The 15,913-nt window shown below is 39.8% G+C and overlaps 2 protein-coding genes across 2 annotated transcripts in view; both read right to left on the bottom strand.

The window, feature by feature from the left end:
* Window positions 1–2,186: 2,186 nt before the first annotated feature.
* LOC117557133 lies at window positions 2,187–9,548 on the bottom strand. The gene is made up of 7 exons (XM_034232821.1): window positions 9,237–9,548; window positions 6,455–8,163; window positions 5,540–5,662; window positions 5,348–5,441; window positions 4,640–4,689; window positions 4,066–4,133; window positions 2,187–3,013 (listed from the first exon to the last, which is right to left on the bottom strand). The coding sequence occupies exons 2-6, from the start codon at window positions 8,159–8,161 to the stop codon at window positions 4,092–4,094; spliced, it is 2,016 nt and encodes a 671-aa protein (XP_034088712.1). The 5' UTR covers window positions 8,162–8,163; window positions 9,237–9,548; the 3' UTR covers window positions 2,187–3,013; window positions 4,066–4,091.
* A 642-nt stretch (window positions 9,549–10,190) lies between these two features.
* LOC117557138 (myosin phosphatase Rho-interacting protein-like) overlaps window positions 10,191–15,913 on the bottom strand; it is a 29,520-nt gene continuing 23,797 nt past the window's right edge. The window contains exons 15-22 of the mRNA XM_034232829.1: window positions 15,797–15,889; window positions 13,501–15,687; window positions 13,025–13,172; window positions 12,569–12,686; window positions 12,299–12,458; window positions 11,775–11,876; window positions 11,222–11,308; window positions 10,191–10,849 (exon numbers count right to left, since the gene is read on the bottom strand). Of these exons, the coding sequence (XP_034088720.1) occupies window positions 10,709–10,849; window positions 11,222–11,308; window positions 11,775–11,876; window positions 12,299–12,458; window positions 12,569–12,686; window positions 13,025–13,172; window positions 13,501–15,687; window positions 15,797–15,889 (3,036 nt within the window). The 3' untranslated portion in view covers window positions 10,191–10,708. The remainder of the gene's footprint in view (window positions 10,850–11,221; window positions 11,309–11,774; window positions 11,877–12,298; window positions 12,459–12,568; window positions 12,687–13,024; window positions 13,173–13,500; window positions 15,688–15,796; window positions 15,890–15,913) is intronic.

Raw genomic sequence — 15,913 nt, 5'->3', positions numbered from 1 at the left:
GTACTAAAGATGTCCGGAAACTATATTGCAGTAAAAACTAAAAATAAGTAGAACGAGGCAGGAAGTAGAGAGTAGAGAAGATCAGTACCTGAGCTCATGTACTGAGCTACAAACCACCACTGCAGACCTGGCTGATGAATCAACTTGTTCAGAAAAAGTGAAATATATAAAAGGAAACCAATTCAGATATGTGGTTGCCAAAACCCAGAGACACTTTAATCCCTGCAGAAGACCATTCTGTCTCTGTGTAGGAAGACAAATAATGATGGCAGTCATCAGTGTTTCTAAATCAATGTGTCTATTTGAAGAGAGAGGAGAGACATGGGTTCAGTTTTATGGACCTTTATTAAAGAACATTAATCATAGTGTTTATCCTCAAATAAGAAAAACGATTTACCTTAAAGCCTTTCTGTCGTCTGTCATATCATGTGAATGAAATACAATACTTACGCAGGTGGTTGAATAAAGCAGCACATTACATGGAAACTGAAATATATGAAAGGGTCAGTTCAACCAAGTCACAAACACATATGTATCCATCTATTCCTGTGGTTCACTGGTGAAATCATAGTTTGCTCATCCACACACCTCCATTTGGACATACAGGAAATACTAATAGCTAATTTTGCGTACTTTTAAATGGAGCACATTTGCCAATTATGTGAGCAAATATAGGCGAGAAAAAGTCAATCCATTCAGAAAAACAAGATGCGGTTTTCTTCAGTTTTAAATCCATCAGAAATAGTTGTGTGTCCATCCATGTGTGTAGTGAAAACAAGAAATAATTTGAGCTATTTGCATGCTTTAAATTTGCTAATATGTTAACAAATGTACGCTCAAGTAAAATGTGTTAAGGAAATAAGCCGCTCCTAACTGAGAATCATCGCATCACTTTTATTCAGCATTAAACTCAGTAATACTTTATTTGTACTTGCAATGCTGTCACTGTACTGACATGTTTACAAATGTAGGCACAAAAAAGGGATTCATTACATTATTTTCAGAAAAACAAACAGCTATTCGTCATCATTTTTATGAAGCAAATGTGTGAAAGTGTAACCAAATATAAGCCTTAAATAAGCTCACTTTACTCCAAATGCTCTTTAGTTTCTATTTCAATGCAATTTGTTTACTTTTTTTTACAACTTTTATCGATTTCTGTTACTTTACTTATTTCAGTCTTGATCTTACATTTGAAACACATATTGCCACAAATAAAGACAAGGCATGTCGTAGCCATAGCTAACTTGCTCACTCCATGGTGAGACTTTACTTCCTGTTTACATTACCAAAACCCTAGGAATTATGGGATCTGTATTTCTAAAATGCCCAAAGTAACCTTTAAATAGTAAGTTTTGTCTGACAAACAGTTTTCAAACCCTAAATCTTAAATGTGCAATAATATAATACAGGGAAGAGCAAAACACTAAAAAATATGGAATTTGTATCTGTTATTTTTGCTCGAAGAATAACACGGATGAATAAATAAGATACGAATTTTACGAATTGTGATCCTTTTTTCTAATTTTTCTCTTTTGTTTAAAGTGCACCTGTCATGCTATTTTTAGGCAATAGCATAAGTCTCAGATATATAAAAATATATAAAAAACATGTCTATGAAGTGTTTTGCTCAAAATGCCAAACAGATCACCCATTCTAGCCATGCCTCATATGCCTCTATTTCACTTCCTGTTTCAAAAGTGCTGATTTTGGGTATAAAGCTTTACAAAATAAAAGCAATTGATAAAAAATAAAAAAGGAGGGGTCTGAGCTCATGCGGGACCCGGCAGCTACTGTCTAAACTAAATACTGCCGTGATGAAACGCCATACCACGGATTATCAAGGATTATCTCTGAAACAGTTTGGAGCTCAAAGGCTTTCTCTCTTGCCGGTTATACCACAAGGTGAGTTCCTTTTTACTTCCTGCTTCTTCACACACATGCTCTCCAGTACAGGTTAGCTCTGAGTGTTAACGATGCTAATGTAATCACCGACCATATTACGTCCAAAACAGTCGGGCATTGTTTCTGATGGCAATGCTTCTGATGGGGCCGTGGGTCCACATTTCAGATATTACGTCATATCGGACGCAAATCTAGATCAGCTCCGTTGCACCCCCGTTTTTAGAGATGTGGGTACGGAGGAAAAGAGAGAGGGTTTTATTTGCTGATGCTGCGTGAGTTCCCTGACACACCAGGGACACATCTTAATGTATAAAAGACATCAAAAAGTGCATTTTGCATGATAGGTCCCCTTTAAGTCTTTTTTATTTTTATGATCGTTATTATTTTCTTTAATCTTTTCGTTTCAGCTCTGCTACCAATTATTCTTTTTTAGACCACTTTGGAGTTCACTGTAAGTCATTTTTAACTGTTTTGTGATTTATTTGAACTAACCCTTTAACTTATAAATAAAATAATGTAATGTTTGTAGAGGGGAAAGGATGCCTTTCTCGAGATTTAAGGAAGAATTCCATCATTTTAAATCTAAATCTTTCTTAGTGCAGCTTTTCATTTAACTTAGAACATATAAGCTAAAAGTCTACAAAGAGATTTCAATAAAAACAGATGAAATATAATTAAACTATGAAGTCCATTGTTGCAAACATCAAGTGTGCATGCAGCTTGATGAAAATAAATAGAGTTTTGTTGCGTGAAGCACGGACAGGAATGAAAACGTAGTACAAAAACTGTAGAAAGAAAAGGAGTGGCCTTATATAAAGATATTATGATATACAACAAATAAATAAAACTCACTTAAACTCTAATACATATCATTATTATTTGTTTATGTGATGAGGAATAAATATCCATTCACACACTCTATATGTGTCCAGTTGGTGTAACTGTCCATGTCAAAGAGACAGAACAAATGAAAGAAACATCCCATAAAAAAGAAATCCGAACATGGCCCCTGGTCTCAATAAACACACTCACGTTAATTTATGTTATAAAACAGACGAGGTGAAGTCATGTCGATCACGTCGCACCCTGAGGAGATCTGCGGATCATTCTGGAAAGAAATGAAATGACATCAACGAATACATATATTTATTGACATAAAATATATTTATACAATATCTAATTCTAATAACCAACAAATATAGCTGCAACTTGTTTTAATGGAAATGAATCCGCACGTAATTATCTTCAAATTAAAATGTGGTGCAAAAGCATAAAAAATGTGATACAAAAAAGTGAACGATTTGTTGTCGTTTATTTTTTGTCAGATCTCAGGTTGCCACCAATAACTTTAATCAAAAAATATATAAGAAACAAATATGAATAAAACATTTAAACTTAAATAAAGTATACAAATATATATATAATTTATATATAACACTATTAGGGCAAAACATTCCCAAAAACCCTAAATAATAACATAACATTAAAGGTCATCTATTATGCAAAATCCACTTTTTCATCTATTTTCTACATCAACATGAGTCTCCTCTGTGTGAAGAGACTCTGAAAGTTTCATGAAAAACGATTCTCTCTCTTTTTGTCCTGATCCATTTCTATAAAAACCTGTCTGAAAATGAGCTGATCAGATGTTGGCCACTTGATGATGTCATAACGATTTTTTGGCTTGTGTAACCATCAGCCAATCACCACCAACCAAGGTAACCCCCCCCCTAGAGCACCATTGAGTTCTTTGTAACCAGATATCTCTCAGAGGGGCGTGGGGAGGGGCTCCTTATTTTCATCTAAAGTAACAGACAGAGAATCAGCACTTTTGAAACAGGGCTGAAACAGAGGGGATTATGGGTAATGCTGCAATGCATGATCTGTTTGGTATTTCGAGCCAAACACTTCAGAGACATGTTCTGTATATATCTGAGACCAATAATATATTGATGAAAAACAGTATACTAGGGGACCTTTAACATAACATTAAGAACAACATCCAAGTGTCGCATTTAAGAAGCCGTAAATCCTCTATAAGAAATTGCTGCAACCATTAATTGATTATCTTAATGGTTGCAGATTTATTTTCTCCTGATTTAATAAATCATCAGCTCTTCAAACAAACTAGTATGATTATTTTTTTAAAATTGTACATACCTCCAGTGCCTGAAAATGTATTCACGTCATCTCTTGTGTTGTTTGTTTACACATGTTAACGGTTTCTTCTGGTGGACACAAACATCGAAAAAAAACGAATTAAAATATTTTCCAGAAGCAGGACATGTTGTGATGATTATCATACAAACAGTAGATATGGTTATCTGCTGAGAATCAAACAGAACACGAGAGTATTTTATTAATACTTAATAACACAATTAATTATTCAACCTACATGATACATAGCCATGGGGCTCACTCTGTGTGTGTGTGTGTGTGTGTGTGTGTGTGTGTGTGTGTGTGTGACACTGATGATCCACACTCATGTCAGTTTTGTGCACTTGATTTGACTATATATCTAACATTATATTTTCCAACAAACAGTATTCCTTGTTAGTAAATCTGCCCGTGTTTTCCATTTGTTTCTATATGCAAAAGGTCTCAATCTTTCACCCACATATTTGCATATACAATCTATACCTCTCAAATAACTAGTACACCAGTGACCCCCAGAGGCCATGCAGCTCCACACAACAACACATTTAAAGCTCTGAATAACAAGGCTGGAACTTACTCTGTGCTCTGGACATCTAGTAGAGAAGTTATCCTCGTTTAAGACACAGCCTGGAAATATAAAAACACAGACGCAGAAAATAAGCTTTCATATCCTTAAAGATTGTCCCATGAGACTGAGAGAGAATGAGAGCGAAAAGCTTTCAACATTTCACAGAGTTCAGAGGGAGCAGAAGGTAAACGGCGAAATACAAAAATAAAAAAAGAGTTTACTTTTGAACATTCAACATTTACCTTTTATAAAAAAATATATAGATTTTTGGAATACATAAAAGAATAAAAAATTAAATATACATTTTGGAAATAAAATTATTAATAAACAAAAATATAAATCTGAAAAAAAAGTGGAAAAATATAGTAAAATATACAACTGGATATATAAAGACAAATACAAAATATAATTATAAACATTTTCATTTTTTACATATACTTCTTTATATTTGTATTAAAAATAATTAATCTATTTATATACTATTATTTCTATTTATAAATTACATTATTTTTACAATATATATATTTTTTATTATTGTATTTATTTGTATTTTTTTAGTATTCCTTCAGGGCCAAACTGTCTAGCAACCGGCTTTACTTATTTATATTTGATTTATTACTCTTTATTTTGTCCTTACAAATGAATTCTCCTCCAGACTTTTATGATACCATCAGTTTACAAACAGTACACATATTGAGGGTGCATTTCATACTGTACCTGATTGAATGGCACATGAGTAGTGATAACTTCTATGACAGCCCTTCTGGAAACATCCCATAATTGCACCTGTTTGTTGGCACGCTGAACATTTCTGAAAAGAAAAAGCACACAGTGAGACACAGACTTATTGATATTAAAAGCATGAAACAAATAGTCAGTTGTTTTTTAATATGTTAGTGTGCCGCTCACTGTTTCCTGTGCGAGCTGGGCAGCCTCCTCCAGCCCATACAGCTTCCCCCCCACCAGGAAGACCCTGGTGGACCAGATCCCGCAGTCCCCGTGGATCCAGCTCTCGTCCACACGGAGAGGCACCTTTGGGAGGAGGTGCAACAATTAACATCTTCATTAAGTTGAAATAAAGAGGTAAATACCTCCACAATCTAGAAAGTTTAGAGTCAAAATTAGGCTTAAAAATGTATCAAGACTGAATTTATGACAGCTTAGGGGGTACAACGCCATTACAGGAAACCATCTGAAATGCATAGTGTGTTATTTGTTTTAAAGGGGCCCTCTAGTGCTAATGTTTAGGTTCATATGTGGATTTAGTGCCTCTTCTGTGACATGCTTACAAGCTTCTATGTTCAAAAAGCTCTTCTCATACTGCCTGTATGAGCACCTCTTTTCACCCTCTGTCTGAAACCAGAGCCCAGTCTGCTCTGATTGGTTAGCTGGCCCGAGAAATGTCCCGACACTTAGCCTATCACGTACAATGTGATGAAATGCAATTGTTTAATAGTGATGTCACTATGTTCCTGAAGTAAACAAAGGAGTCCAATGGAGGCGTTTCAGGCAGCGGGGAGTGTGTGGGAGAGAAAGTCCCTCTGGAGGGAACTTTGGCAGACCATCTACATGCAGAACAACCTATTAGGTATGTAGGGGGAAAACCCCAAAAGCACAATAGGGCACCTTTAATGAAGAATGCTGCGTAACATATCTTTAAACCAAATATCTCTGTGGTTTCCACCCAAAAACAAGACATTTAGAGACATGACTTTTGAATATGAAAAACTAGAATGGATATTTTATACACAAGTATTATTTTAAAAATATCTATTAAATATTCAGCATAACAATAACAACCATTATCATTATTTGCGGCCCCACCTTTGGGAGAGAGTGGTTGTCACCCTCCAGCAGACTGTTGACACCATGGCAGTCATTATCTGAGGGGTTCACGGAGCTTCTGCTGGCGTTTGATTGTCCCTCCTCTTTCTGCTCAGTCTTGCACAGCAGAGAGGGGCCGGTGGGGTGATACGGGCCGTGGAGGTCCCCCAGGCCCGTGGCGTTGGCCGTCTGACCGCACAGGCAGCAAAGTAGAGCTGCCTCACCCCCGCTCTCTGAGCCAGAGCGCCCCAGCTGGAAACAGGAAGTGTGGGGAACAAACCCGGACAGAGAGGAGGCTTTCTGCTGCTGCCCCCTCCTCACCGTCGCCTCCTCTTCTGGATAGTTAACAACAGTGCACGCCCTCTTCTGCACGTGTACAAAGGGGCAAAAATTCCCCGATGTCTTTTTCAGTTTTTTCTCTTTTAAGTTTGCATATTTGAGCTTTATTTCTGTCTCTCTGGGAGAAAAGAGAGAACAAGGTCCAGTTGGCCGCGAGCGCACTTTTTTCTTCCGTCGTGCCACTGTTTGTTTGATTGTTTTACTTTCATGCTGCTCTGTAGCACTTTTTTTTGTACAAATGGCGGGAGGCTTCTTTCGTTTACAATTGAGGGCTTTGCAGCGAGGCTGCTGCTCCCTCTGCGGTGACTTCCTGTCTGTCTGAGAGGCCGCATCAGACTCCTCTGAGCTGCTGCTCACTCTTTGGGACACATTTTCTTGCGAGGCCGACTCCTCTGCGTCCGAGCTGGAAAACCTTGCCTCGTGCTCCATCATGTCGTCAGAGTCAAAGCTTTCGTTATAAATGCCCACCACGTCATTTTTAGCTTGCCTCCTCAAACTGTACCTGGACAAGCTGCGTGGCGACTCGCTGCAGACGTTTTGAGATATTTCAGACACATATTTCCTAATTCTAGTGCTGCGTCGGATTCTTCTAGGCTGAGCTTTTTCATCCTCACTCTGAGGAGGAGTTTCTCTCGCTAGACTTTTCTTACAAGAAACAGCTTTCTTGTTTTTGCGAGTGACAGAAACTTCAATGATGTCACTGTCGTCGCTTGAAATATCTACCAGGGATTCAGCAGGGTGTGTGTACACAGTGTTCAGGTCTGACAGGAGCACGACGGGCCGGGCGTGATGTATCGGGATGTCCACGGAGCTGTCTGAGGACTCCTCTGAGTCCGAGCTGTCGGGACTGGGCGAGCTCAGAGGCTGAGGTAGGTGATAGCAGCCTCGCTCTTCTTCCAGCGAGGACACCGCCGGGGACAGAGGCTCCGCGATGTGCCTCATGCTGTCCTGGAGGAACGAGCTGCATAAGAGCGGCTCCTTAGCGGACGAAACGAGGAAAATAACATCAGAGCCGCTGTCGCTTTCCTCTCCGCCGCTGCTTTCAGGAACTGAGAAACCTGCATGCCACAGGTTGCCGTTAGGGTACAGCCCAGGAGCTAGTGTTGAGTGCATATAGTTACTCAACACCTCGGGGCCCTGCTCCATGTTTCTGCAGTGGAGACCGGGCTGAGAGTTGTAGGAGGACGAGGCTCTGGATCTGTACGGGGAGCTGATCTCGGGGCTGCAGCTCGGCAGCCGTCGGTGGTACCACTCAGGCTTCTTCACCAGGTCCATGGGTTCAGTGTGGCCGCGGCTCAGGGGGTGGACCGAGAAGCCCTTTGACAGGTCCATAGCCATGAGAGACGGGTCCTGAGGGGACACCTCCATCACTGCAACACATAGACATTTCAATTAGAGGGATTCACTTATTTTTATTCCGATTTCTTTAACCAGAAAGGCCCCATTGGGATACATACAACCTCTTCTGACAGTCCTGGTGAAGATGGGCTGCAAACATAGTAAACATTAAAAAGTACAAATTGGGAGTTGACATCACATTTAAAGTATTTTTTAAAGATTGCAACAGAGGTTAATAATTATGAATCACATGACATGGAAGCTACTGGAAATATTTAATAATTTTCAATAAATAAAAATCCAATAATAACATATGTGTATTTTTTGTCTTATTTTGTTATCATCAGGTAAGGTTTTTGAGTAAATGGGTCTGATGATACAGAAGCTATTGGAAATAAATGACACCTTTCATCAACAAATGCTGAATTTATGTTACATTTTCATTGTTGCGATTGAGACAGCTGACTTTTCTTATTGACATATTTATACTTTTAGCGTTTTTACAAATAATAGCAAGTTAGCACGGAGGTGTTGAAATTAACATTGTTTTTTTTGGTCATTTAAATGGTAATTTATTGATGGTCCCTAAACCCTCTGGTCTGTCGAATATCCACCCCAAACTAACTTCACCGCAGTTGTGTTCAATAACACTGTGCACGTTAACCAGAAAAAACATTCCACAACAAATAACTGGTATGTCGCTACAGCCATCTATTTAAAAAAGTATTTGTATTATTTATTTTCATCTGTGAGTTGAAATCCTCATTAAAGTGGTTCAAAACAAAAGTGATTAGAATGGTTTCTAGGTTTATGTTTACAAAAGGTACGACACAACAAAGCAGGATATATGTTATGTAACATGTTTGAAATAACTATTTCAACCTTGCTCTAAAATGAGTAATTGTAAGGTAAAATCCCCTTTTCTAATGTGTTTATGTTTCCGGACCTGTATTTAACTGAGCTTTAACATGACATGTTAACAGGTAGGCCCGCCCATGAGTAATGTAATAATAGGTAACCTGCCTGTAACATGACATGATGTAATGTAGATTTAACCCACAATAAGTGTACACAAATAAATGTTTTTCAGAGTTGATGGTCTTACCCTCGAGGTGGCAGCAGTTTGACCCCGGCCCTGACACAGCGGGCTTTGGGAGGACAACTCCCCAGCAAACAGGTCGTGTATGTGGGATTAGCTAACACACCTCTCCGGGCCCGTCCATCATCAGGACTGGAAGTAAACAAGATGCAGCGACTTCATGCTAGCTGCTTAGCTAACGTTAACCCGCTAAAGCTCATCAAAATGTAGGCAACACTCGACGCAGTAAAAACGAGATTACCATTTTCGTTAAATAATCGCTGTCAGACAGTTACAGCCCTCTGGCTAATGTTGGTATTTTAAAGTTGTCATCAGGGAGACCACCTTCCTTCAGAGTCAAGACACCTGAAGGAACCAGGGTGAAACCGGAAAGAAGCGTGCCATTTCAGAGTAAAAGCTTCATGATACCCTAAACAAAGCATCAATGTTATAATGTATCCAAAGTAATCAACATAACAATTGAGACAGGGATTTAATTGAGAGAATTATTTAATGTGTAGGAATAATACATTCATTGTTTTGCTTTGAATATCTCAATTTCAAAGAGTTAACACAACACAATACATAGAGAACACTGGTCAATATAACAACAATGTGTTTTATTTGATCCTTATCTTGTTCCTATTCTAATTTTACACTCATTGTTTATTTTACGTAATACATTGTTTTTTGTACTCCCACAATATTCTGCCCGACTGTCCCACGTTGGATGTCAATTGGGGCTTTTATTTTGAAATCATCAATCGGAACTCGGTCTTCTTCCGAACAACTTGACATTCTTCTTCTTCAGCCAGAAATAGTGCTGAATACTGTCAAAAATAGCCTGATTTTTTTTGGCTGCATCTTCGCAAGATATACATTTTTTTCAATGACTGTATTAACTGTGACTTTTAATCTTTCATGTACAAAACTGGCATATTAAATATTAAATGAAATATGGCACCAAAGTAACCAACTCAATGCTGCAATTGTGATTTATTAATAAAACATCTATGTTTATTATTGCAGTGTACCGGCAACACATCTTTAGATTTAGTTCAATTTAATTGATAATAAATGAGGGCAGACAGCAGTGGTTAAGAGTATATATATTTCAGATCAAAGTGTTACAAAAACTATATGGCTGTACAGATAACATATACACATAAATTAAAAAAATTTAATAATATTATTTGGGAAATATTAAAATGACATGTCACAGGACCATTGCAGCAGAAATGACTTTAAATGACAAACTCAGTGTGAAAAAGGTTAATAATTGCTCAGACATAATACAAAGTAGGGACACAATATAAACATCTTTAAAAATAATAATAAAAAGGTGTGTTAAGTAAGATTGTGGAATGATGAAAGTTCTTGGATGTATTAAACAATAACTTGTTTGTTTGTTTTAAATAAATGTGTTGTGGGTGAAAATACAGGAAGAAAACCACATGTTACAGTGAAGACTAATGTTGCTATTTTAAAAACAGATGGTTTTAGGGAGAAGTTTGGTCCAGAGCGTGATGAGCGAGTCTCAGGTTTTCTCTCAGCTCGTCCATCTCTCCCTCTGTTTTGGCCCTCATGATGCTCAGCTCCGTGTACATGTCTTTGTACTTCTTGGTAGCGTTCCTCTTGGCCTGAAACATGACAGACATTAGGTTTAATTCTCAATCTTTATTATTTATTATTCCAGCTACTGTATATGTGTGATTTTTACGACATTGTAAAGGGCCTCTGTAGGGTAAATTAAAGAAATTACGTAGGTTATATTCTCAGAAAAAACATATGAAATGTAAGATTGAAGTTAAGAATTCAAATGAAAAAACTCACTAATGAAGTGGTACATCTCCCAGAAAACATTTGTTGAATATTACCAGAGATAAAAGTAGAAAATATACGGCAAAATCTCATGAATGTATGAGGCCGACCTTGCAAAGTGAAGCCATGTGGTTTCTGGCAAAACTATTTTTTACAAACAATAAAGGTAATAAATCACTTCAGATTCTCACCTTTTGTGCTGATTGCAGGTCATCCCTCAGAGATGTGATCTCCTGCTTCAGACACTGACCCTCAGACTCCTTCACCCGAAGGGTTATCTGAGATCAAAATAATAACAGCTTTATGTCTCCACCATCAATAAGTAAAGAGCTAAAACTTAAGTGAACACTGGAGATCAAATCATACTGCAGAGCTTACTGGCTTTATGACTAATGAACTGGTTAGAGTTCAACATCTTACATTTTAAAAGGTCGGATGCTCTGGCTATGGTCTTTCAGATGACTTCTCATTATGCATATACTACATTTATGTTTACTTTCATTTGCGATCAGTCTCTAAAATAAATGAATATCCATTCATTTACACTTTTTTAATGTTTATATTTTATCCCTATATTTGTCCCGACAGTTCATAAGTGGCAATCAGATATGTTCAGCCACTGTTCACCAAAAACAACAAAACATTGAAATAACACGGTCCTTTTGTATAAACTTTATAAATATTTTCATATTATTTTATCTTACTCCATCTCCACACAAGACTTATTTAAAAGAGAAGACTTACCTCCATTTCGTACCGGTCCATCCCCTGACTGAGCGGCAGAGCGTCCTGCTTCGCCAGAGAACACAGTCTGGTGATCTCTGCTGCCAGGTGACCGCTCAACTCCTGGAGGACAACATCAGAAACAAGACCACAATGAGGCTTTCATCCCAATCACACTATGATGTGTTTAAATAGCCCATCGGCTGTTTTAGTCAAAAGTCATGTGTTTGTAAAGTAATGAGCAAAAGACTGGATATACTGCACGCATTGTGTGAGATATAGGTATGCTGTATATGAAACACTTCAATTCGTGAGTCACCAGGTGAAAAGAATAACGTTTTTTTTAACTGTAACACAGCTTGACCTATTGATATTCAAATTTTTTTTTATCGGTTAAGTATTCCTGTAAAGCTATGTCAATGACTAAGACACTATTTGCTTGGCAGTGCAGTCAGGGGAGCATTTTACCCTTTGCGGCCGCTTTGAGAATGTATTATTTTCTCTGCGGGTATTAACCATTAGCCATCGTGCATCGCAGCTCTCACCTGGTTCCTGGTCCTCAGGTCCTGGTTTTCCTGCTGGCACTGACACAAGGCCTTCCTCTCAGCATCCAGGGCCTGCACAAGATGGCCGCTCTCCAGGCATTTCAGAGAGAACTGCTGGGACAGAACCTCCAGCTCCCGCTGGTACGAGGCCAGCTCCTCACTTTACAAACACACAGAAATATTCTAAATAAACTGCAATCTGTACACAACAGTTATAATACATGTCAAAATATCAGATTTGTTTTGGACAACATAGAAGATGTACTGTACCTGTGTTGTCTGCACATGTCCTCCAGGTGTGTGTTTCCTTTGCTGCTCTCTGAGCGACATCTCCTCTGCACCTCCCTCTCCAACTCCAGCTGGTAGACGTTCTTGATAGCCTCAATTGCTGAAAGAAGAATAATAATTAGCTAAATCATTTACTTTTCATGGTGATAGTTTGAAGGCTATTCAAAAAGGAAACAGATAGAGTTTGTACAAAAAAACAAACCGAATAAAGCATTTTCACATAAAAAACATGTTTCATCTGTGGACACAGTATGCAGGAGCTATGGGCTTAAGGATAAAGTCATCTCAGCTTGTGTCTTTGTTAACTTAAGAACCAGACGTCTAAAGAATAAAAGCCTTTATGAAAATATAAAGTTAAAAATGAACAAGATCTAACAAGGCGATGGTAAAAATGTGGCATTACAATGGATTTAAAGTGCATTTTTGACAGCTCCTCACCAGTGGCAGTAGCAGCGCTCTCCTCCTCCAGCAACCTGTCTCTCTCCACCAGGAGGCGCTCCACTTCCTGTTGGTGTTGATGCTGCAGCTCCTCCACCCCCTTCAGCTGAGACTCCTCCATGGAGGCGAAGCCACGCTCACATGTGGCCTGGAGGAGATGTTCATGTGAGTGACATACTCATTACCTTCATTCAGGGTGCAGTAATTCTCTTTCACACCTATATTATCTTACAACTTTTTGGGTGAAAGCAGCCAGTCAAAATAAATAAATAAAGACTTACAAAATATTGATTTGCCTGTGTCATGTTGGAAAATGGTTGTTATTCATTGGTTTACGTCTTTTAAAACGGATTAAATCAGTTGAATTAAAATCTGATATGCATGTCTGTTATGAGGGATGGGTCAAATGATCTTTAAACTAAGGGCTTCTTAAGCCTGAAAAAGCTGTGTTTGTAAACCCCTTGTGCTTTGCTTACCTTCAGTTTTTCCAACTCCTTCTCATGTTGTGTCTGAACAGAACTCATTTTCCCATGAAGCTCTTCTTTCATCTCCTCTTCCATGACAACCTGCAGCTCCTCCAGCTCCTCCACTTTTCTCCTCAGCAGTAAAACCTCTTTCTCTGACTCCACGCATACAGGACACGATTCTTTATGAGATGCATCCTTTCTCTCTGCATTTTCATCTGCTCTCTCCTCAATTCCAAACGGACCTTCAGCACATGGAAGAGGGATTTCTGGACACTCAACCATCTCCTCTTCTTCCCCTCTTTCATCTGGAATACTTTCCTGTAGCTCAATGTCTGATTCCCGTTGGTAGGCGTCTTCTGTCTGGCAACCTGTGTTTATCGTATCCCCCGTTGACAACTGTTGTGCTTCGATGTTTGACAATCTTTCTCTCAGCTCCCTGTTTTCTTCCATTAAGCGGACGCAGTTGCTGCAGGTGAGCGATTTCTGTCTGGTTTCCTCTAGTTGCCTCCCGTATTTTGAGTGAAGCCTGGCTAAATGATAGCAGTGTACCGCTTCAGTCGCTGCAGATTGAATGAAACCAGACACCGGATGCTCAGAAAAGTGAAGGTCAGCCGTCAGCTGGAGTTTGTCCTGTGCTGAGGTGCCAACAGAGGATGCAAGGTGATTTAGAAAATGTATTTTCATCTGTGTGACGCTCCTAAAATGTCCCATCTCATACAGCTTGCTAGTACAATCAAATATCCTACTTTCATCCGTCTTCTCGGTTTCCATCTCACTTGAAGTATTCCAATTAATATCCAGATTTGTTAGACTTTCCCTGCCTTCATCTGGGCATGTCTCAGAAAATAGACGATGCCCTGACAGCAGCATTTGTTTCTCCACCATCATACGTTCTGTCAGCTCACTGAGAAGCTCTTCCACAGGTTTCTCCTCTTTGAGCTCCGAGGGGTGTACTTTCACTTTGTTGTGCAGTAATCTCCAAAACTGCTCCTCCCACTTTAACTGACTCTCCACTGTAAGCTCTTCTTCCTTTCCCGAACCAAAGTCCAACTTTTCGATCACCTCCAGTAATTTGTCCAAAGCTTCCAACCTCATGACCATCCCGTTTATCACTTGCCGTATCCTTTCTTCACCAGAAACACATTTATCTCCATCTTTCGAACTCTCCTTCTTCTCCAGCTCTTCATTCAGCCTCCTGACCTCTGCCTTCGCCTCCGCAGCTGATTCACGGTAGTATGTCTCCGCTCCCTTCTGCTCTGCGTTCTGCTTCTGGAGCTCCCTGCAGGTTGCTTCTGATTGCTCTAGCTGCTTCTCCAACGCCGTCAGCTTTGCCTCGGTAGCCTCGAAACATCTCAGCAGATACCCCTTACTCTCCTGTGGAGCTCCCTCTGTTGGAGAATTCAGCTGCAGCATGGCCTCCGTCTCCCTCAGATTCTCCTCCAGGGAGGCGATTAAGATCTGCGCCTCCAGGAGCTGCTGCTCTCTTGAGCTGACCTCCATCTCCAGAACGTCCACCCTTGTTTGTCCCAGCTGCTCTACTTCAGGGAGGTGACGGGGTTCAGTGTACCTGCTGCTGAGCTCCACTTTGAGCCTCTCTATCTCTCGGTCTGCCTCTGTCAGCTGGTTCAGCATCTCCTGGTTGCGCTGGTTCAGAGCCTCCTTCTGGCTGGTGAGCAGCTCCACCTCTTGGGAAAGCCTCCTCACTAGCTCCGGGTCTGACGGTAGGTGTTGCTCTACACAGCCGTTCAGATGTTTGTCATCTCCCTCCTCCAGCGTCTGCAGAACCAATGATTCACTGTTTTTTATTTGTGTTTCTGCACTGGGAGCCTGCTCACTTCTGTCCAGCTGATTCTGGTGGTTCAATGTCGCAACGTTTAAATCGGTTTGTCCGTCACTCTGAGAAAATGAGTATTCGCTATCTGATGCAGGTGATAGTAAAACAGGTGTGTCCTCTGTCTCAGGAAGAAAATCCCCCAGGTCTGTGAAGTTGCCCTCTGCGTCATGCAGCCAGATGCTGGGGGCTTGAGGATTTAATGAAGGCGGGACAAAGCTGAGCTGCTCCTGCATGCTGATGATGCTCTGCTGTTCTCTGCTTTCTGTGCACACATCCTTCAGGGTCTGTGCATATCCGTTTAGTGTCTTTACATTTATGTCCGATGGGGAGAAAACCGATTCAGGAGTTAGAGGAGGGTCCAGCTAAGGGAAGACAGCAGAGATAGGTTACAAGAAATAAGCATTGTAGGTATGACACCTTAAAAAATAGGTACAAAATAGGAAGTAGATAAAGATGCAACGTGTGGCCGACCTGCTGCTGATAACTTCCTGCTGCAGTCAGCTGAGCCTCCATCTCCAGTCTGCGACACTCGGACTCTGCCAGCTGGGCCTGCAGATCCTCCATCTTTAATGGGAAACCATTCAATGA

This window comes from Gymnodraco acuticeps, unplaced genomic scaffold, assembly GCF_902827175.1.
Source record: "Gymnodraco acuticeps unplaced genomic scaffold, fGymAcu1.1, whole genome shotgun sequence".
Taxonomy (NCBI): domain Eukaryota; kingdom Metazoa; phylum Chordata; class Actinopteri; order Perciformes; family Bathydraconidae; genus Gymnodraco; species Gymnodraco acuticeps.
This window is presented reverse-complemented; position numbering and strand designations above follow the sequence as displayed.